This window comes from Balearica regulorum, chromosome 25, assembly GCF_011004875.1.
Source record: "Balearica regulorum gibbericeps isolate bBalReg1 chromosome 25, bBalReg1.pri, whole genome shotgun sequence".
Lineage (NCBI taxonomy): Eukaryota > Metazoa > Chordata > Aves > Gruiformes > Gruidae > Balearica > Balearica regulorum.
Genome location: NC_046208.1, coordinates 6,362,291 through 6,382,463, shown reverse-complemented (window position 1 = coordinate 6,382,463; position 20,173 = coordinate 6,362,291). Strand labels below are relative to the sequence as shown.

At 65.4% G+C, this 20,173-nt stretch overlaps 4 protein-coding genes across 8 annotated transcripts in view; 3 read left to right on the top strand and 1 right to left on the bottom strand.

The window, feature by feature from the left end:
• CSF1 (colony stimulating factor 1) overlaps positions 1-20,173 on the top strand; it is a 93,925-nt gene that overhangs the window by 53,931 nt on the left and 19,821 nt on the right. The gene's annotated exons all lie outside the window — the stretch shown is intronic.
• Positions 233-2,277, top strand: LOC142605207 (glutathione S-transferase 2). Its single transcript, XM_075776131.1, has 8 exons — positions 233-304; positions 422-497; positions 953-1,017; positions 1,112-1,193; positions 1,270-1,370; positions 1,608-1,703; positions 1,783-1,893; positions 2,105-2,277. Exons 1-8 carry the CDS (start codon positions 269-271, stop codon positions 2,198-2,200), a joined length of 663 nt encoding a protein of 220 aa, XP_075632246.1. The 5' UTR covers positions 233-268; the 3' UTR covers positions 2,201-2,277.
• Positions 3,151-5,081, top strand: LOC104632194 (glutathione S-transferase Mu 1-like). Its single transcript, XM_075776132.1, has 8 exons — positions 3,151-3,249; positions 3,595-3,670; positions 3,757-3,821; positions 3,909-3,990; positions 4,176-4,276; positions 4,440-4,535; positions 4,625-4,735; positions 4,852-5,081. The coding sequence occupies exons 1-8, from the start codon at positions 3,217-3,219 to the stop codon at positions 4,945-4,947; spliced, it is 660 nt and encodes a 219-aa protein (XP_075632247.1). The 5' UTR covers positions 3,151-3,216; the 3' UTR covers positions 4,948-5,081.
• EPS8L3 (EPS8 signaling adaptor L3) lies at positions 5,579-10,811 on the bottom strand. 5 transcript variants are annotated; one of them, XM_075776124.1, is made up of 17 exons: positions 10,705-10,811; positions 10,524-10,597; positions 10,378-10,442; positions 10,105-10,260; positions 9,385-9,534; positions 9,231-9,307; positions 8,457-8,757; positions 8,262-8,373; positions 8,118-8,182; positions 7,441-7,515; positions 7,154-7,302; positions 6,843-7,058; positions 6,657-6,753; positions 6,434-6,544; positions 6,264-6,343; positions 6,046-6,178; positions 5,579-5,955 (listed from the first exon to the last, which is right to left on the bottom strand). In XM_075776124.1, exons 1-17 carry the CDS (start codon positions 10,743-10,745, stop codon positions 5,938-5,940), a joined length of 1,920 nt encoding a protein of 639 aa, XP_075632239.1. In that variant the 5' UTR covers positions 10,746-10,811; the 3' UTR covers positions 5,579-5,937. The 5 variants fall into 5 exon arrangements, with proteins under 5 accessions (XP_075632239.1, XP_075632241.1, XP_075632238.1 ...); XM_075776126.1 differs by having other exon boundaries at positions 6,264-6,544; positions 6,843-6,880; positions 6,977-7,058; XM_075776123.1 differs by having other exon boundaries at positions 6,264-6,544; positions 8,457-8,533; positions 8,624-8,757.

Sequence of the window (20,173 nt, the reverse complement as noted above, 5' to 3'; positions counted from 1 at the left end):
GAGGCAGCAAGAGGGTGGCCGCGTAGATCGCTGCTGTGGCACAGGCTGGGGGGTGTGTGTCCCCCAGCCTGGCTCTGGGGACGGGGGGGGGGATCGAGCGGCGGGGGCAGCCCCAGCGCTGGCCCCAGGGCTGGCGGGACGCCCTGGCATCCTGCCTGCGCCCTGCCTGCGCCCTGCCTGCGCCCGGTCACGCGAGCGGGGAGGGGAAAGGGGGGGGGCTGCGCCCGTCCCCACCCGTGTCCGCGCAGAGCCGGCGCTGGGTGCCACCATGGTGGTCACCTTGGGATACTGGGACATCCGCGGGGTGAGCGGGGCCGGGGGCGGGTGGAGGGGGTGTCCCACGGTGGGGAGGGGGGTCCCGGGGGTGGGGAGCGCGGGGGGTGCAGCTGGGTGCCGAAAGGTGGGTGCTGTGTCCTCCCAGCTGGCCCACGCCATCCGCCTGCTGCTGGAGTACACGGAGACCCCCTACGAGGAGCGGCAGTACCGGCCCGGCCCAGGTGAGGGGGGTGAGCGGGGTGTCCCCCCCCAGACCCGCGTCACCCCGGCTCCTGCTGCGGCAGGAACGAGCCCGAGGAGCAGAAACTGCCCGTTTCGCAGCGTGAAAGCGCAGCCCGGCCTTCTGCCCCGCTCCTCCTGCCCCCCGCCTCCTGCCCCCCGCCTCCTGCCCCCCGCCTCCTGCCCCCCGCCTCCTGCCCCCCCGCCTCCTGCCCCCCGCCTCCTGCCCCGCTCCTCCTGCCCGGTCTGGGGGGGCACCTCTGCCCCCCTCCCCCCCGCTCTGGCCCTGGCCGCCCTCGATGTCCTCCCTGATCTGCCCAGGGAGGTGCCCGGGGTGGGGGACACACATGGCTGCTCCCGCGGCACAGAGTGGGGACCCCCGACATTTGCTGTGGGTGGGATGAGCGGGGCCGGGGGACCCCCCACCCCCCCCATCTCTCTGCCCTCCCCCCCCCAGCCCCTGACTTCGACCCGAGTGACTGGACCAGTGAGAAGGAGAAACTGGGCCTCGACTTCCCCAACGTAGGTGATGGACGGGGAATGGGGGGTGTGGGGAGGGGGCTGGGGGGGTACCGAGCCTGACCCCTCCATGGCCCTCCCCCCCCCGCCCCCCCAGCTACCCTATCTCATCGACGGCCCCACCAAGCTGACGCAGAGCAACGCCATCCTGCGCTACATCGCCCGCAAGCACAAGATGTGTGAGTGCTGGGAGAGGGGGGGGTCACGGCACCCGGGGGGGGCCCTGGGGGGCGCTGATGTCTCCCCACCCCGCAGGCGGTGAGACAGAGGAGGAGATCCTCCGCATGGACATGCTGGAGAACCAGATCATGGATTTGCGTATGAGCTTTGCCCAGTTGTGCTACAACCCCGACTTTGTGAGTACCCCTATGGGGGGGGGCACGGGGGGGCAGACCCCCCCCCTCCCACCGGGGGTCTTGTCCCCAACCCCGCTGGGGACACAGGGACAAGGGTAATAAGTCACAGCCAGCACAGGATGTGTGTTGGTGGGCACCCTTTGCCTGGTTGCATTTGGAGGCGATGTCCCTGGGTGCTGGGGGGGCTGGGAGGGGGGGCAGCCCCCACCCCAGCTTCGTGCCCCCTCCCGCGCGTAGGAGAAGCTGAAGCCGGCGTACCTGGAGCAGCTGCCGGGGAAGCTGCGGGAGCTGTCACGGTTTCTGGGCTCCCGGCCGTGGTTTGCAGGGGAGAAGGTTGGTGGGGGGTGCTGGAGATTTGGGGGGGTCCCGGTGGGGTCTGAGCCCCCCATCACCCCCCCCCACCCCCCCGCAGCTCACCTTTGTGGACTTTGTGGCGTACGACGTGCTGGACCAGCACCGCATGTTTGTCCCCCAGTGCCCCGAGCTGCAGGGCAACCTGGGCCAGTTCCTGCAGCGCTTCGAGGTGAGCGGGAACGCGGGGGGACACCCGGGGTCCCCGTCCCCATCCAAGCACCCCGAGTCCTCACCCCTGTCCCCATCACCAACACCCTGGTGTCCCTGTCCCCCCCTCTATATCCTGGTGACCCCATCCATCCCTGTCCCCATCCTGATGCCCCAGGGTCCCCATCCCTGACCCCCAGGGTCCCCGTCCCCGTCCCATCTCCTCCCCGCAGGCGCTGGAGAAGATCTCTGCCTACATGCGGTCGGGGCGCTTCATGAAGACCCCCATTTTCTGGCGCACGGCGCAGTGGTGCAACACCAAGGAGTGAGTGGGGGGGGGTCTTCCCCCCCCCGCCTTGCCCCCTCCCCCACAGAAATAAACTGGGGGGGCTGCTCCCTCGTCCTGCTCCGCATGGGGTACATCGAGCCACTGTCACGCCACGGGTTGCTGGGAAGGGTGGGGGCCATGGGGACCCCCCATTTGGTGGGGGCATCTCCTGGGGGGGGGGGGGCGTACCAGGGGAGGGGGCTATGGGACCCTGGGATGGGGGGAAGCCATTCCCCCATGCTCCCCAGGATAACGGGGACCCCCCTGTGAGATTATGAGGCCCAAGGGGGACCCCATGCCCCCCCCGGGTAATAAAATCCCCGTGCAGCTTCGGGAGCTGAAAGGGGGGACCCCCATGCAGCTTGAGGGGGGGTCACAGAGGGGGCCATGGCCCCCAGGATAAGGGGGTCCCTATGCAGACTGGTGCACCTGTGCTCCCCAAAGCCAGGGGGACCCCCATGCATTCCGGGGGGCTGCAAGGGAGGACTCATCCCCCCCCCCAGGGTAAAGGGACCCACATAAAGCTTAGGGGGTGCACACGAGGCCCGTGACCCCCCCGGTAAGAGGAACCCCCCCCCGCAAGCTGGGGCTCGTGCCTCTCCAGGCCTCGGAGACCCCAGTGCCGACCGGGGGGCTGAATGGGGGACCCCCCCCAGCCTGAGGGGGGTGCAGAGCCCCCAGGCTAAGGGGTACCCCGTGGAGCTGGGGGGGTACAAGAAGGGGCCCCCAGGACAAGGACACTCCCACCGCACCCAGGCCCGTGGCCCTTTAAGACCCCTCCGCGTTAAGCTCCGCCCGCGGGGAGGGGCGGTGTGACGCGGGGAGGGGCGGTGTGACGCGGGGGGGGGCGGTGTGACGCGGGGGGGGCGGTGTGACGCGGGGGGGGCGGTGTGACGCGGGGGGCGGTGTGACGCGGGGGGCGGTGTGACGCGGGGGGGCGGTGTGACGCGAGGGGGCGGTGTCACGCGGGGGGCGGTGTGACGCGGGGAAGGGGCAGAGCAATCGGCGCGCGCGGTCATGGCGGTGTTGGGCTACTGGGACATCCGCGGCGTGAGTGGGGGGGCGCACCCCGGGGGGGCCCTTCTCCTGGGGGGTGCCGCGGCCTGACCCCCCCCCTTCCTGCGTGGGGGGGGCAGGGGGGCTGCGGGGGTCCCCTTGGTCTTGGGGGGGGGGGGAGCTGCGGGGGTCCCCTTGGTCTTGCGGGGAGACTGCGGGGGTCCCCCTATATTGGGGGGCGTTGCTTTTGGGGGCACCCAGTGGGTTGTGGGGTCCCCCGTGCCTGCGGGGGGAGGTGGCTGGGGATGCGGGGGGGATGCTCCTCCGTGCCTCAGTTTCCCCATGGCAGGGTTCAGGGGAGTGGGGGGGTGGGGGTCTCACTGGTCGCTGCCCCCCCAGCTGGCCCACGCCATCCGCCTGCTGCTGGAGTACACCGAGACGCCCTACGAGGACAAGCTCTACAGCTGTGGGGAAGGTGAGGGGGGTCCGGGGGGGTCCCCATGGCTTTTGGTGGGGACACGGCGTCACCCAACACCTCCCCCCCTCCCTCCCTTCCTCCAGCTCCTGACTACGACAAGAGCCAATGGATCAACGAGAAGGAGAAGCTGGGGCTGGACTTCCCCAACGTAGGTGGTCTGAGCCGGGGGGGGTACGGGCTGGGTGCCCTGGTGGCCCCGTGCCTTGATGTCGCCGTGCCTTGGTGTCCCCTCTAGCTGCCTTATTTCATCGACGGCCCCACCAAGCTGACGCAGAGCAACGCCATCCTGCGCTACATCGCCCGCAAGCACAAGATGTGTGAGTGCTGGGAGAGGGGGGGTCACGGCACCCGGGGGGGGCCCTGGAGGTCGCTGATGTCTCCCCACCCCACCACTCAAGGTTGGGCTTGAGGTTGGAGTTGGGCTTGGAGTAAGGTGGGGTTGGCGTGGCGTGGGGTTGGCGTGGGCCCCCCCCCCCAGCGCTGATGTCTCCCCATCCCACAGGTGGTGAGACAGAGGAGGAGATCCTCCGCGTGGACATGCTGGAGAACCAGATCATGGATTTCCGCATGAGCCTGGTGATGGTCTGCTACAACCCCGACTTCGTGAGTTCTGCAGGGTTTGGTGACTGTGGCTGTGCCGGGGTCCTCCCTGGCCGTGTGCCTTGGCCTGCGTCAGCATCGGGGACCCCACGTGGGGAAGGTGCTGTCCCCTGGAGTGGGAGGACCAGGGTCCCCAGCCTCACCCTTCCACCCCTTCCTCCTGCAGGAGAAGCTCAAGCCAGGCTACCTGGAGCAGCTGCCGGGGAAGCTGAAGCTCTTCTCCAACTTCTTGGGGGACAGAAAGTGGTTTGCAGGGGAGAAGGTACCACCAGGACCCCGGAGGGGGGCGGCGGGCGCTGGGCAGGGGGTTTTTCCCCACGTTGGTCCTCATCGCATTCCACCCGTCCCCAGCTCACCTTCGTGGACTTCCTCATGTTTGATGTGCTGGAACAGAACCGCATCTTTGAGCCCAAGTGCCTGGAGCCCTTCAAGAACCTCAAGGACTTCATGGACCGCTTTGGGGTGAGTGGGGTGACCCTGGGCATCACCCTCCCTTCCCTGGGGAAGGACCCCGGCCCCCGAGGGCACCCAGGGGTGGGGGGTGCCCTGGTGGGATGGGTCCCTGACGCTCCCCACAGGCCCTGGAGAAGGTGGCTGCCTACATGAAGTCCAGCCGCTTCCTGAAGATGCCCATCAACAACAAGATGGCCAAGTGGGGCAACAAGAAGGAGTAGGGGGCCAGCGTGGGGCGAGGGAAGCTGGGAGGGGGGGTCCTGACCTGCCCCCCCCCAGCACCCTCCACCACGGGGTGGGGTGGGCACCGCTGGCGTGAAGCCCCCTGATGCAATAAAGTGCTTTAGATGCGGCACCCTGAGCCCCGACCCAGTGCTGCGGTGTGGGGGGGTGGCTGTGGGTGCACCGGGCTCCCCCCGACCCAGCGTGGGGGGCTGGAGGGGCCCCAACGCATATTGCCACCGCCCTGGACCCCCCCCTTTGGCTTGGCTGGGGTTTGGGGGGGTCACGAGCTCAGCCCTGTGGTGTCCCCGGGCCCCCCCGGGGGAAAGGCGCTCTGGGCCCCCTCCCTGCTCGTTAGCGCATTCCTGCCCGCTGACAAAGGCGGGGGGGACACACACAACACGGGGACTTGGTACCCTGCCACCACCACCCACCCCCCAGTTGCACAGAGCTGGGTGGGCTGGGGACAGCCCTGTCCCCTGGGCCCCTCGCTGCTGCCCCCCCCCCCGGATGGGGACCCAGAGGTGTCCCTTGGGTGCTGCTGGGCAGGTTGCCCTGGGGGATGACACGCCGTGTCCCCCTCCCTGCCCCACGGGTGACACAGGGATGGGGGTGCTCCCCCCGCCCGTGCCATCACTCTTTATTTGCCACAGCAGTCACTTTACATTTTGTGGGGTGCACACATGATTCACGGTGCCGGACCCCCCCAGGGGGGGCTGCCTGCCCCCCACCTCACCACAGGGGGTCCGGCAGCGCATCTCCCGGGGGCAGGGATCCCCAGGAGCCCTCTGCTGCGGCGGGGGGGTCCCAGCAGCCTTGTGGCTTTGGGGGGGGTGTGTCCCCTAACCACCAAGCGGTAGCTCTCCGTCTCGGGGGGGGCCAGGTGGGGCGGGGGGTGTGGGAGTCGTGTCCCCCCTGAGCCCCCCTGGGTCCTGCAGTGCTCCATCCTGGGAGGTGTGGGGTGGGGACAGCGTGGGGACACCGGTGGCTCAATCCCTGGGGCCCATCTGCGGAGAAGGGGAAGGCAGAAGCGTTGGGTGGGGTGGGGGGGAGCCCCGGGTTGGGGGGGGCGGGGCACGGGGTTGGGGGTCCCTCACCCCCAGGGACGTCCTGACGGCGGAGAGCTTGAAGAGGACTCGCCGCCATTCCTCGGGGCAGACGGCTCGAAGCTCGGCCGGCCTCATCTGCAGCAGCTGGTGCCCCCCCAGCACCCCCAGGCATCGCACCGTGCTGCGGGGCGGACAGACAGGGCTGAGCTGGGCATGGCCCCCCCGCATGGAGCCGCACGGGTCGGGGGGGTCCAGGGTCCACCTACATCCTCGAGAAGCCCTTGTCCTTCAGCCAGGCTGTCACCTCTGCCGGCGAGGAGTCGGGGTGCAGGTTGGGGGGGCTGTCCTGGAACGGGGGACAAGGGGAGAGGACAGCGGGGTGGCCCCCTGCCACCCTCTCCTGGCGGCGGGAGGGGGCGGGAGCGGGGACACCCACCTGGCTGGGGCCCTGCCACTGCCCCAGGGGCTCCAGGATGTTGCTGGGGATGTAGCCCTTCTTCCCCTGGCCGTCCTGCACCAGCCACCACTTCTTCCGCTGGTCCAGGACCTGGGGGGGGTGACAAGGGGGGACAGCACCCTGCTGTCACTGCCTTCCAGTACCCGCCGGCAGGCAGGGTGGGGGTCCTGCTCCATCCTCCCGGGGACACCCCGGTTTCTACCTGCAGCGTGTCCCCCATCCTGACGCTCAGCTCCTGCGGGTTCCTGCCCTGGAACTCGTACAGGGATCGCACCAGCCCCTGGGCAGGGCGGGGGGGGCTGGAGATGGGGGGGGGGGTGTGAGCATCCTGCCGGGGGCCAGATCCTGCCCTGGCCCTCAGCATCCACAGGGCAGCAGGAGCACTTACTCTTGGCCGCCGTTGTACCTCTGGCTGGTGGCTGGTGACTGTGGGGGGAGCGGAGAGAGGGGCAGGTGTTGAGACCGAGCTGGGGAAACTGAGGCAGGTGGGGGGATGTCCTGCCGGCCCCCCCCGTGCCGTACCTGCTCCACCGGAGGGGGCAGCCACCCATCCGAGAAGACGGGGATGTAGCGGGGCACCAGCTCGCCGTTGGGGTACTCTGCCCTGCAACAGGCGGGGAGAAAGCCGAGGCGGGTGGTGTGACCCTCCCCAAGGGCGGAATCCTCCCCCCCCCCCCGGTGCTGGGGGCTGTACCCCACCTGGTGCTGTTCCAGGCGATGCCCAGGCTCTTCCAGGTGCTGTAGTCACCCTGGTGCAGGGTCTGCTCCAGCAGCTCCACCGCCTCCGGCACCAGCAGCGGCACCTCCACGGCCCGGGCCAGGCTGGGGTTGGGGCAGTGGTCCAGGACCTGTGCGGGTGGGCGGTGACGGGGCAGCACCCCCGTACTTGCCCCCCAGAATGGGGGGGGAGGGGGTGTGGGTGAGGGCAGCTGCCCACCCTGCTCACCCCTGGGTGGGGGCTGGGACCTGCTTTTGGGGGCACTCACGAAGGAGAGGGCTGTGAAGATGAGACGCAGCAGCTCGGCGGGGTCTGGCTCCTGCACGTGCCGGTGGGTCCTTCCCTGTGTGGAGGGGGAAAACGGCGTCCCCACGCAGCCCCCCCGTCCCCACGCAGCCCCCCCAATCCCCACGCAGCCCCCCCGTCCCCACGCAGCCCCCCCGTCCCCACGCAGCCCCCCCAATCCCCACGCAGCCCCCCCGTCCCCACGCAGCCCCCCCGTCCCCACGCAGCCCCCCCAATCCCCATGCAGTCCCCCCCGTCCCCACGCAGCCCCCCCAATCCCCACACAGCCCCCCCATCCCCACGCAGCCCCCCGTCCCCACGCAGCCCCCCCAATCCCCACGCAGCCCCCCCGTCCCCACGCAGCCCCCCCAATCCCCATGCAGTCTCCCCCGTCCCCATGCAGCCCCTCGTCCCCATGCAGCCCCCCCAATCCCCACGCAGCCCCCCCAATCCCCATGCAGCCCCCCCGTCCCCACGCAGCCCCCCAATCCCCACGCAGCCCCCCCGTCCCCACGCAGCCCCCCAATCCCCACGCAGCCCCCCTGGCCCCACGCAGCCCCCCCCGTCCACACACAGCCCCCCAGCCCGGCGGCAGAGCGGGCAGGGACCCCCCAGGGATGCCCACCAGCCATGGGGTCCCATCCAGCCCGACAGACCTACCACGAGGTTGAGGGTGTATTTCACCTTCTGGAAAAAGTCCACGAAGTCATCCGGGGAGGGTAGAGCTGGGGGGACAGGGCGGGGGCTGGCACCGGGATGGCCCCCCAGACCCCCCCAGACCCCAGGGGCACAGCCCTCCCTCACCGCCTTTGTTCTTCTTCTTCTTCTTCTGCTTGGTGTTGCTGGCCAAGCCCAGGGCCGTCTTCAGCCGCACCATGAAGAGGTCCAAGTCGCTCAGCACGTGGTTGAGGACCTCCTGCGGGAGCAGGATGGGACCCGGTGGGTGCCGGTGGGGAGGGCCGGGGGTGTCCCCGCCCGGGGACGTGGGATGGGACTTACGACATCTCGGTCCACGTCGGACATGACCCGGCCCAGGGGGTTGGTCCACGGCATCTGCTGGGTGTCCGGCAAGCCTGCTGACAGCAGAGGGTCCCAACTCTGCCCCCCCCCCCCGCTCCCCCTCCTGGGGAAACTGAGGCACGCTGCAACCCCCTCCCAAGACTCACCGTAGTCTGAGGGCAGCTCACGCTGGGCGGCGGCGCGGACGTTGGGCTTGGGGGTCTCTGCCCACCGCTCTGGGGCTGCGTAGGGACCCTGCGCGTACGGGGGGGCCTGGCTCGGTGGCATGTTCAGGCTGCTCCTGGGCAAGGAGGGATGCGGAGGGGGGAGATGAGGGGGGGGCTGAGCCTGGAGATGGGGTATAGGGGGGTGGGGGGGGTGAGCTTGGGGTTGTGGTAGGGGGATGCAGGGGGTCTGTGCCCATGGGGATGGGGTAAGGGGGGGGCTGACCCCAGGGATGGGGTATGGGGGTGGGGGTGGGGTCTGTGCCCATGGCGATGGGGTAGGAAGGGAACTGAGGCAGGAGTTGGGGTACCAGGGCAAAAGTGGGGGGGCAGGGGGTGGGGGTCTCTGTCAAGAGGCAGGAGGGCAGCGGGCAGGAGGGGGTCTGCACCCATGGATGGGACCCTTCAGGGGACACGGGCAGCATGGACTTATCCCCCACCCACAGGGAGACCCCCCCCCAGACTCCCCCCAGCTTAGAGGGGGCAGACTTGGGGAGCCAGGCCTGGCTGTCCCTGGGGAGGGGGGTGAAGAACCGTGTCCCCCCCTTACCTGTGCCCGTACTGACTCCTCTGCTCCTCCTTCCACTGCTTCATCAGCTTCTCCAGGCCACTCTTCAGTGTCTCTGCCTGACCCAGACCCACCACCATCACCCCCCATCCCGGGGTGATGCACCCCCCTCCCCCGGCCCCCCCTCAGGGCTCACCCCCAGACGCTCGCACTGGAAGAGCAGGACGCTGGTTCCCGGGGGGCTTCGCTCCTGCACGCTGATGGCCAACACCGAGTCGTAGCCGCAGACGTCCAGCGCGGCCGAGCACCCCTGCACGCTGCCCAGCGGGTAAGCCTCCAGCTCCTCCTGGCCGGGGGGAAACGGGGTGCTCAGCCCCCCAGAATGGCTGGTGGGGGTAAAGGGCTAAGGGGGTGCAAGGGTTATAGGAGTGCAAGGGTTGGGGGGAGTGGGCTTATGGGGGGTGTCAGGGTTATAGGGGTGCAAAGGTGTGGGGGGTACCAGGGTTATGGGGGTGCCATAGCTGGGGGAGTACCGGATTTGTGGGGGGGCTGGGTCCAGGGGGGTGTCATGGCCAAGGTGGGTGCTATGGCCAGTTGGGTGCTAGGGGTGCAGGGTGTGTGCCAGGGCCGGGGGGGTGCTGAAAGGCTGATGTGCATGCTGGGGGGAGGGGGGGGGTTACCAGGATTAATGGGGTGCCATGGCTGGAGCGGCTGTTGTGGTCAATGGGGGTGCAAGGGCCATTGGGGGAGGGATGGCAGGATTGTGGGGGTGCCAGAGCTGCAGGGGGTGCTACAGCCAGGGAAATGCCACATTTATGGGGGTGCTGGGTCCAGAGTGGGTGCCATGGCCAAGCTGGGTGCCATGGCCAGGGGGTGCCAGGCTTGGGGGGGGTTGCCATGGCTGGGGGGGGTGTACCTTGCTCTCCACATCCCTCAGCACCAATTCCTGGTCCTTGACTTGCAGGATGAGATCCTGCCCCCAGACTCGTCCCTGGGCCTCCAGCACCTTCAGGCGCGCCAGGCAGTCATCGGTGCCGCGGATGTCCCTCTCCAGGCGCACCGTGAGCAGGTGCTGGGAGCGGACACGGCACCGGCCGTCACCGGGTGCCATGCTGCCACCCTGTGCTCTGCAAACTGGGGGCAACCTGGCAAGGTTGGGGGGCTTGGGGTGGTTTGGGGGGTCTCCTACCTCGACATGGTGCTGGAAATCACTTTGTGGCTTGAGCAGGGTCTGGCCGTAGTCCTTGCGCTGGTCTGTGGGGACATGTGGGGTCAGGCGATGGGGACAGTTTGGGGACAGGAGCGGGGGGGTTTGGGGTGCAGCCATTAACTCACTGTAGATGCTTTTCCCGCTGGGGCGGGCGAAGCTGTTGGAGCGTTGGAGTGGGGAGCTGTCTTCGTATTCGCTCCTGGATGGACGGACAGACGGACCTTCATGCCCGCAGCATGGTCCCCTCTCCCCACCCAGCCCTCCAGAGTTCCCAAGGTGGGGACCCCCACCCTGCTGGGTACTCACCGGGAAGGGGGCTTGCTCCAGCGGCCGAAGGGGTCTCCCATCTTGCTGGGGGAAGCTCGATCCCACTATGGGGTCCTGGGCTGGGCACGGTCCCCATGTCACCCCCAGTGTGTCCCCAACCACCTGGAGCCCCTCCCATGCAACCCACCCCCCCCAGGATGGTGGCATCGCCCTTGTCCCCAGCAGGCCCCCCCCCCCCCGCCCACCCATCCCCAGCCATCCTGCCCCATCCTAGCCCCGTGGGGTTCACCCAGCAGCTGGAGCCAACCCCCCCATGTCACTAGATGGGTCCCTGTCCTTGGGGACACCCGGGGGTGCCCCCTGCTCACCGCAGTCCTGGTGCCACTGGCTTGGCCGCCCAGGCTGGAAATGCGCAGCGGAGGGTGATGCAGGCGGGGGCAAGGGCTTGACGTCGGTACCGCACCCGCCTGCTCTTTGCCCGATGGTGTCTGCTTCAAGGCGGGGGGGGCAATGACACAGGGAGGGGGGACAATCACCTGGCAGAGCCGCCACCACCCCATGCACCCTGGGGTGTCCACCCTGCGGCAGGGCTTGCTCATGTGGGAGACACCCCGGTGGGACTGCAGCCCGGAGCGGGCAGGGTGCCCCCCCACCCCAAGGTCAGCCTGTCCCCCCCTTGGGGCCGAGCCCTGGTGACGTCCCACGTGGCAGCACCCAACCCTCTCTCCCACAGACCTCTGCGCCTGTGCCCGGCAGGTAACCCCGGGCTCGCCCCAAAACTTGGTTGTCACTGGGATAAACCTTTCCAGGGCAGTTTGTGCCCGGGGGGTGTCCAGCCCCGCTCTGTCCCACAGCGTCCCCTGTGCAGGATCGGTCCCTTGGCACCCCCAGGAGCATTGGGGAGAGCTCTGGCCCCAGTCTGTGCTGGGGGATACTGGGTGGCTGTGGTGGTTGGCCCTGGCCAGGGGTCATGTCTGTAGGACCGGGGTGACCCGCTGGCCCTCCTTCCCCAGCACAGCGAGGTGGGTTTGGGGTTCATTTTAAGCCTTTTGGCTTCTCTGGGCTGGTCTTGGTGCAGCTTGGTGGGGGTGATGGGTCGGCTGGGCTGTGGCCACCATGTCCCCAAGGGAATCGCTGGGGGTCCCATCCGTGTGCCCCCCCAGCCCTACAGGCTCTCACATCCCGCCTGACCCCCTCTCTCTGTTTTCTTTCCAGATTTTTGGGCCAAACTTGCCCCACTGCGGAGGGACCTTGGCATCCTGCACCCCAGAGCGTCGCATGGAGCAAGCGGTGACACCCCTTTGGGTTTGGGGACCGGTACGAGCAGAACCGCGGGGACAAGGGGGGGGCGTGTGTGGGGGGCGCTGGAAATGGCCCCAGGGAGCGGGGAGGGGGTGTAGGGGTTGGGATCGTGCCTCAGTTTCCCCATTTCGGGGAGGGGCCGGGTGCAGGCCCCACTGAGGCCACTGGGGGGCAGCACGTCCCCACGTCACCCCGTCCCCAGATGTGTGACACCCCCCCCAGATGTGCAGCCTCCCCCATATATAGGATCCCAGATGTGCAGGGTCCCAGATGTGCCCGGTGCCACCCCAGGTCCTGCTGGTCCTGCCGGCCCCACCGGGGTCCCTGGTGCTGGGGACATTTGGGGGACATTTGGGTGACACATCTCGAGGGGGGACACAAGCAGTCGCCTGCTCTGTGGCAGCACGGTCCCCACGGAAGGATTGGGGTTACAGCTCCCCAGTAGGTCAGCACCCCCCCCGCCAGATATACTGCTGTGGAAGGGAATTGGCGGGGGGGTCCCGACAAGGTCCCCCTGACCCCTCCTCCCTCCCCCGTAGGGACAGGGCACCCTGCCTGGAGGGAGGGGGGCCTTAGGGGGAGCTTTGGGGAGCAAAGCGGGGGGTCTCTTGGGTTATGGGCCAAAATGTCCCCCCCAAGCCCTCCCCGAGGGCCCTGTCCTGCTCTGGAGGGGATTTAAATGGCATTTGGGATCCATTTAGGATGGTGGGTGCTGGCTGGCTGGAGGGTGCTTGTCTCCGTGCTGCTCCCCAGTTCACCCAGTGCCACCCACCAGCCAGCGCCGGGCCACACTGGCCACAACAGCACCCCTCCCCAGCACCCCTTCCCTCCCCAGCACCCTGTGGGCAGTCAGCCCACCCAGCACCCCTTACTGGGAGCCATGGAGGCAGGGAACCGGGATGCCACAGCATCCCCAGCTCTGCCTGGGTCCTTTCCGGTGACGGTCCCCCGCACCGGGGTGGCCTCGAAGTTGTGACGAGCTGCGAGGGGGAAGCAAAGTCCCGGTGGTGACAAGGACAAGAAACCCTGCCGGGTACTCGTTCACCAGGGATGCCGAAGGCACCCACTCAGCCCCAGATTGTGCACCATGGAGTGGCTCCAGCCCCCCCAAGCTTCCCCTGCACCCAAGCCACGTCCCAGGGACTGACCCCAGGCACCCCGGCACCCCTTGCCCCAGCCCCGCTGCAAGCTCGGCCGTGCCTCAGTTTCCTCAGCCGCATCCCACCACCGCTCCAGGCTTGGCCACGGCGCAGGGGCTGCGTCAGGCTGGAGGAATCCGGCTCCTTCCCCGGCTTTTTATGGCACTCGTGGGTGTGGGGTGGGCTTGATCCCCCTCCCCAGCAGCACCCACGGCGTGGGGAGGACCCATGGCCCATCCGTGTCCATGCCTTTGCAGGGACAGGGTGCTCGCCCCGCCCCTTCCCAGCTCCTCCCAGTCACCCCACTGGATAAGCTGGGAATGGCGCTGGCTGCAGAATTATTATTAAAAATCCCATTTAAATTTTTTTTTCTCCCCTCCATTCCCAGCCAGAGGCAACACCTCCCTGCACAGCCCCAGCCCACCATGCCCCCCTCACCCTTCCCCAGGCTCGAGAAGTCCCCAGGGGCCACCAACCCCCTTGGGAAGAGCCGGGAAGGGGCTCGGAAGCTTCTCCCACCCCTCCAGCCCGAGGTGATGCTGAAGAGATCTGGGGATCTCTTTTCTGGGGAGAAAAATGGCCCCATCCTTTTCTGCCCTGTACAGCTGCTGGGTGGGGGGACACCCACACCCGCCAAGGGGACAGGGCTGGGGACACATCCTGATACCCTGCACCGGCCATCAGCCGCCCACCCTGTCCCCACTGGGGATGCAGGATCTGGCCCTCCCCCAGGGACAACCCGGGGTTGATGCAGATTTGGGGGTGCCCGGGCCGAGGGGGAGCACGGGGCCATCGGTTCCTGGAATTACCGGTGACACATCGCTCCCGGCCAGGTGCCACCGGGGCCGTGGTGCCGGAAAGCAGCTGCGGCTCCTCCAGCTGCTGGGTGCCAGCCAGCGGCACAAACCGCCGGCCAGCCTGGATCCGTCCCCACGTCACCGAGGTGAAGTGTGGGGTGGACCGCGGTGTACCCAGACCTGCCACCTAATTGCTGGGCACCAGCGGCTCCCCGTCATTTTGGGGACACATAGGGAGGATTTAACCCCTTGGAGGCTGGGAAACTGTGCCGGATTGTTCTCCCCGGGCACATCACGGCACGGCACGGCACGGCCCCCAGGGTCAGGATGTCCCTCTCAGCAAGGCCCAAACCCACAAGCCCTTCTGCCCTCCACGGGGTCTCTTTGGTGGTGACAGTGACAAGTCAATGTCCCAACTGTCACGGCAGCCAGGCTCGGATGCTGTTTTGGGGTGACAGGCAGGGACAGACGGAGGGATGCTCGGTGACACCCCGCTATCACCCTGCCTCCCTGCATCTCGCTTGCTGTGTCCCCACCCATGGTCACCCCACTGTCCTCTCCCTGGTTTTAGACCCGTCTTCGCCAAACGAGCGGAGTCGGAGCCAGAGCACGGGGAGTCCCAGGTGGGTGCCCAGCCACGGCAGTGCCTGGGGGATGCTCCTGCAGGTCTGGACCGGGGTCACGTCCTGCCAAGGGGCTTAGGCACCCACCTGGCATGGCCACCACGGGAGCTGGTGCGGCACCGAGAACCACCGCTGGGTCCCCGTCACCCTGCTGTGTCCCTTTGCCTTGGGGACTTGCTGGGGGCTGCGTCTCCCCCCCGGCCATCCCCAGAGGTCCCAGCTCAGCACCACCACCAAACCCCTCGCTTCCCTGGGAACATCCTTGGAGTCCCCTCAGGGTCCCAGCCCCAAGCCCAGCGCCCCGAGCTCCGTGGCTCTGGGGCATACTGGCTCTTGTTGCTCTGGGTCATCCCAGTTTTGCCAGCATGCTGCTGAATCCTGTCTCTTCGGAGGAACAGGAGGAGATCTCCGGGGATTTTCTTTCCCAAATCCCTGCAGCAACGTCCTCAAAGGCTTTTCAGAAGCAGCACCCCAGAAGCAAGCCTCCTCCTCCTCTGCTTTTTAACCTGTTGATGATTTTTTTTCTCCCTCTCTCATCTCTGGAGGGTGATGGAGGTGCTGGCAAGCAGACAATGCACTGGGGGTTAGGAGGGTGGCAGGCACCCGTGCCCAGCTCAGCTGGGGATGCCTATGGCCGGCAGCTCCTGGCTCAGCCGCAGGGACCTGGCTGGAGACTGGAGACCTTTGGACCTTGAGGTTTTTTATGTTTGGAAGAGACTGAAATGGAAAAGAGCAGCGAGGGAGCTGCACGCGCTGCAGAGCGTTGGGGATGCAAGGATCACCTGGGTCCCCCCGAAATCCTGAGCCATCGTCCCAGCCCACAGACAGGGCAGGAGCCCCGTGAAGGCACATACGGCCACAGCAAAAGCTTTTTTAACCTCCAGAGAAGCAGCTGGCCCCACGCCTTTGGCCACACACCTGCAAAAAGCATCTTACTTTTGGGGTGAAGCGGGAAAACCGGCGTTCCTGGGGCCACCCATGTATGCAGGAGACCCATCTTGCTTCGCTCCTCACCGTCTCTCGTTCCGGCAGCGCAGCCTGGCCGCGGCATGGGGATTTCCAGAGGTGGTGGGGGCCGAAAGGGCACTGGCAACACAAGGGTTTAATTAGAGGTGACGAGGGCATGCAAACGAGCAGGTTACAGCCCGTTTGGGGGTGGCCGAGCTGCTGCAAATCCCTGGAGGCTTTGGAGGTGCTTCTCAGTGCTTCCCATGCTCTGGGCGCCGGGGGAAGGATGAGTTTTGGGGTAAGCACCAGCTGGGAGATGTGGCCAAGGGGTGGAGAGGGCAGGGAGGTGGGACCTCCAAAATCATCCCTACCCGTGGACGTGTCCCTCTGCGGGATGCGGAATGAGTCCTTGATGTGCAGAGCATGGGGAAGCCTGAGCAGTCCAGGGAACCCAGCGAGCCCAAGGAGAGTTTGGAAAGGGGTTTATTCTGCTCCGATTTTGGCAATTGGGATGAATTCCCCCATAGGAAAAGTCGACGTCTCCATTGCCCCGGTGCTGCCTCTCCATCCTGCCTCCCACCCCTTCCCTTCTCACCATCACTGCCCAAACCAGGGGTGAACCTAACCCAAAGGCTTTCCAGAGCAGCAGCGTCTCTAGCAGCAGGATCTGGCCCTTGGAACTTTCCTCCACCCCTAAACCCCCACAAATTCAGGGGTGAGCAGAGCTCAGCTGCCAAATCCCTCATCCTGGGGGGCTGAGGGACCCCACTGGGTCTCGGCAGCAAAAGGAGCTCGGCAAAGCCCGGAGCCCCAACTCTTCCCTTGAAGAAAATGAGCTGAGTTTCTTGCCTGGATGGAGCAGCCAGAGCTGGTCAGAGACCTGTGAGATTTGCTTTTAGATCTTGAGCCTGGGGCCACGATGAGGAGGAGGATGGGGTCAAGCGGTGGGGCTGACTGTTTCCAGAGAAAACACATTTTGACCGGCATCTTTCCAGGGAGGGTGGTGAAGGCGGTGAATAAAGCAGCACATGGGTGACGGCAGCACATGATGCTGAGCTGGTCGGGGTGCGGAGGGCGCAGCCAAGAAAGGCTGTGAGCGGGCGATGCCGTGGTGGGTTGTGATGAGCAGTTCCCTTCCCGAGGTAATGTGCTGCTGAGTCAACGCTCAAGGAGACCTTGTGGGTGGTGGGATTGATTCAGGAGCAAACCCTTGAAGTACCTGGCAGGGGACAGGCGAGGAGCGTGCCGCCGAGCACGGGTTTGTGACGTCTTGCTTGATGGAGAAGCTCCGGAGGAAATTGTGAAAGGGTGACCAGATGCCATCTGCGTGGGCTGGTGGGAGACGCGGCGTGATATGGGTGGGGAAAGCCCATGGCAGGCGGTTCCCAGGGCATCAGATGGGGTGGGTTCCTCCTCATACGTCATCGGATGTGTCTTGGGTCCTTCCTATCCTCAGAGGTGTCAGCTGGGTAAGAGGTGGGTGCAAAAGGGCACGGAGCTGAAAGGGGGGAATTGGAGCCGGGTTAGGAGCACTACAGGGTGTTTTATGCAAAATCCCACCTCCTGCTTCTGCTGTCAGGTGGCATCTCCCACACTTGCACACAGTACCCGATCCCACGGGAGGCATAGGACAGGAGTCTGGGTGCCCCAAGTCCCCCAGCATCCCTTCCAGAGCAGCACAGTTGGGGCTTACTGGGACACAAATGGCTGTTTTTTCCCCCAAAAAGCAACTGTTTCCTGCCAGAAAATGTCATTCCATTGATAAATACTAAAAATAGAAAATGTTTGACCTTCTCTGTTGTTTGACTCCCATGGGAAGTTGGCCAGGGAGGAGAAACCCTTGGCTCGCCCATCCTATTCAGCCCAGTGCAGCTTCTGCTGGGCACCAGGAGGGACATGTGCCTGGATGGCATGAGTGTCCAAGACCATTTGCCAACCGGCAAGGGGTTGATCAGGTCCTAAAATTGTTCTACATAAGTTTTTGGAGAAGAGTATCTAAATCTCTGAATGCTTGGACATTCTTTCTTTTTTTTGGGCATGTCTCTGGTCTCCAGGCAGCATCTTCAGCACGAATCCAACCAAAAGCTGGTGCCTTTTTCTTCTGGTTTGGAAGGTGTCCGATGGCCGTGTCACCGATGGACATGGGAAAGGTAAGGGAATAGCAAACCCAGGTGATTCACTGATGGAGAGGAGTTGCAAGGCGAAGGTGCTCTGCGTCCCCTGTGGATGATTTTTGCCATCTGAGCATGTCCCAGTCGTTAGTTCAGCCTCCAAAGTGGCTTTTAAGTGGCTTTTAAGGGACAGGGAAGAGAAGGTGACTGAGGTCCCTGAAGCTGGGAGATGGCTGATGCCTTCGAGGTGCCTCCAGCAGCTTCCTGGAGTCACGGAGTGAACTGTGTCATTGCTCATATGGGACGCAGATGGTCCTGGAGGGATGTGGTGGGTCTGAGCTGGTGCCTGCAGATTCAGACCTCCTTGGTCTTCTCTGGTCTGGTTGGAGATGCCTTGGCCAAGGCTGGTCTATGGGACAGGAGGGACCTGAGTGTCTCTGAGCCATCTCAAGGTCTGGTAGAGGTGGAGGTGTCAACGGAGGAGCTGGGGTTCGGCTCCCTCCAGGCGAGGGCTGGAGTGGTGGTGCAGGATGCTCATCCGATCCTTCAGAGGAGGCCGCAGAGAAGAGCTGAACCTGGGGTGGTAGGTGGGATGGTTCAGGCTTGTAGACACCCCAGCCCATACACAGGGACCTTCTGGCTGTGGATGCTGACATCAGGCAGTTGCTTGAAAATGTCAGCTTGCGTTTAAATAAAATAAAATCATAACAAAGCGGCATGTTTCTGGCTTTCAGGGGGGTGCCAACCCAGACATCAAGAGCGCAGACTGCAAAAACCTGGGGCTGTGGACAGTCTGGGGCAGAGGGAGAGGAAAGCCCTGCTCTGCGGCCCCTGGAAGGGACGCTCCACAGGGCACTGTCCTCCTCGTCCCCTTGCAGCTAGGGGTTTGTTTGGGCTATTTGTTTTGGTTACTTATAACGTTCCCCCCCTTTTTGTTTTGAATTTTCAAGCAGCATCTTGCTGCTCTGGGGAGGACCAAGATACAGCCGGCTCCGGCATGCAGAAACACAACAGCAGAAATGGGCACGTCAGGTCCCGTGGGACCTCCCGGGGTACACGGCACGGGGCTCTGCACCCACCAGCACCCAAGGGTGACCCCACGCCGAGAGAAGGGGGTTTGGGAAGATGCACTTGAGATGGAGCCTGGCTTGCTGGAGGGGTTAAAGCTCTGCTCCCGGGAAGAGCCGGCTCCTTTCCAGCCTGAGTAAGTCCATCGCTCCTGCCAAAACCCGGCGCCGAAGGCCGTTGCAGGGCTTCGTCAGCTGTAAACAGCGTTGCTCGACGGTGCTGCACGACCCACGGGGCCCGCGCCACTCAAACCGGAAGGCATTTTGATAACGTTTGTTAATTAAGAGCTGGCAAGAGGCATTACCCAGATGCTGGCACAGGAACCAGCTGTGGAGGAGGCGCTGGGGGGTCTGCAGCCGCCCCGGCTCCGCCGCCGCTTTGGGGTCATATTTGGCAAAACCCCTCGGAGGGACGGTAGGGATTTGCGGCCGCAGTGAGGACAAGAAGCACCACGGCAGCGCCGGGCAGTGTGTCTGGCCAAACCATGTTGGCTGTTTTCAAATACCCGTGTGGACCGCCCGCCCGGCCCCAAATTTCTGGGGCATAGAAAGCAGCCGGTTGCACTGCACCAGGGGCACGATGCTGGTGTCACCTCCAGTCACCGGCCAGCGCTACAGGATGGGCACGACGAGGCGAGATGGAGGTGACCGGAGGGGTTAAATCTCCTCCCCAGCTCCTGGGAAGGGCCGGCTCCTTTCCAGCCTGAGTAAGCCCATCACCCTGCCAAAATCCTGCTCGGCGCTGAAGGCTGGCGCGGGCTTTTTCTGCCTGAGAAGTGATGTTCAATGCCTGACACACCGACTGCAGAGGCACGGAGCCGGGAACGCATCCCAGAGTAACCTGGCCTTGAGCCGGTGATGCCAGCACTCCAAAATCCTGCAGGATCTGGCCCGGGACACCACCCAGCACCCCAAAATCCTGCAGGATCTGGCCTGGGACACCACTCAGCATCCCAAAATCCTGCAGGATCTGGCCCGGGGCACCACCCAGCACTCGGGGTGTTTGTGCTGGTTCCAGCCTCTGCAGCTCCATCCGGCAGCTCCGGCACAAGCTGCACAGTTATTATTTACAAGAGGGGTGGGAGTTTCGTCCCTTTATTTTTAAATTTATTTTTCTTTATTTTGGATTTCTGACTCATCTCGGCCTGTTGCCAGGAGAAAACTGGAATAAAAAGTGCCCCAAATATCATTTGTATCAGCTAAATAAAATCCTCCCCCAAACGCTCGGGGAGGAAACCCAAGCAGCGGCTCGCGGGGGCTGCCCAGGATCCGGAGCCACTTCTCCTTCCCCCGGTCTCATTTCTACAGAGGAGGAAAACTCAAATTTTCCTCTTTTTTCCCAAACCACAGCTGGTTTCCAAGCTCTGCAAGCACAAAGCCAAGCCCGGAGCTGCTCACATGATGGACAGAGAGGCGATAGACGCTCCCCAGCTCCGGCTGCCTTCGGGGTACCTGCGGGGGCACCCAGTCCCCATGTCCCTGGGATGCTCCACAGGGACATCGCACCCATGGGGCTGCCAA

Coding starts and splice junctions, on each gene's coding strand:
- LOC104632194 (XM_075776132.1), top strand. CDS start 3,217: ATGGCGGTGTTGGGCTACTGGGACATCCGCGGC. Junction 3,250..3,594: donor GCTACTGGGACATCCGCGGC/GTGAGTGGGGGG, acceptor CTGCCCCCCCAG/CTGGCCCACGCCATCCGCCT. Junction 4,536..4,624: donor AGTGGTTTGCAGGGGAGAAG/GTACCACCAGGA, acceptor ACCCGTCCCCAG/CTCACCTTCGTGGACTTCCT.
- LOC142605207 (XM_075776131.1), top strand. CDS start 269: ATGGTGGTCACCTTGGGATACTGGGACATCCGCGGG. Junction 498..952: donor GCAGTACCGGCCCGGCCCAG/GTGAGGGGGGTG, acceptor TCCCCCCCCCAG/CCCCTGACTTCGACCCGAGT. Junction 1,194..1,269: donor CGCCCGCAAGCACAAGATGT/GTGAGTGCTGGG, acceptor CCCACCCCGCAG/GCGGTGAGACAGAGGAGGAG.
- EPS8L3 (XM_075776122.1), bottom strand. CDS start 10,745: ATGGGAGACCCCTTCGGCCGCTGGAGCAAGCCCCCTTCCCG. Junction 9,308..9,384: donor TCCAGTGCGAGCGTCTGGGG/GTGAGCCCTGAG, acceptor GGTCTGGGTCAG/GCAGAGACACTGAAGAGTGG. Junction 8,758..9,230: donor AGGAGTCAGTACGGGCACAG/GTAAGGGGGGGA, acceptor CTCCTTGCCCAG/GAGCAGCCTGAACATGCCAC.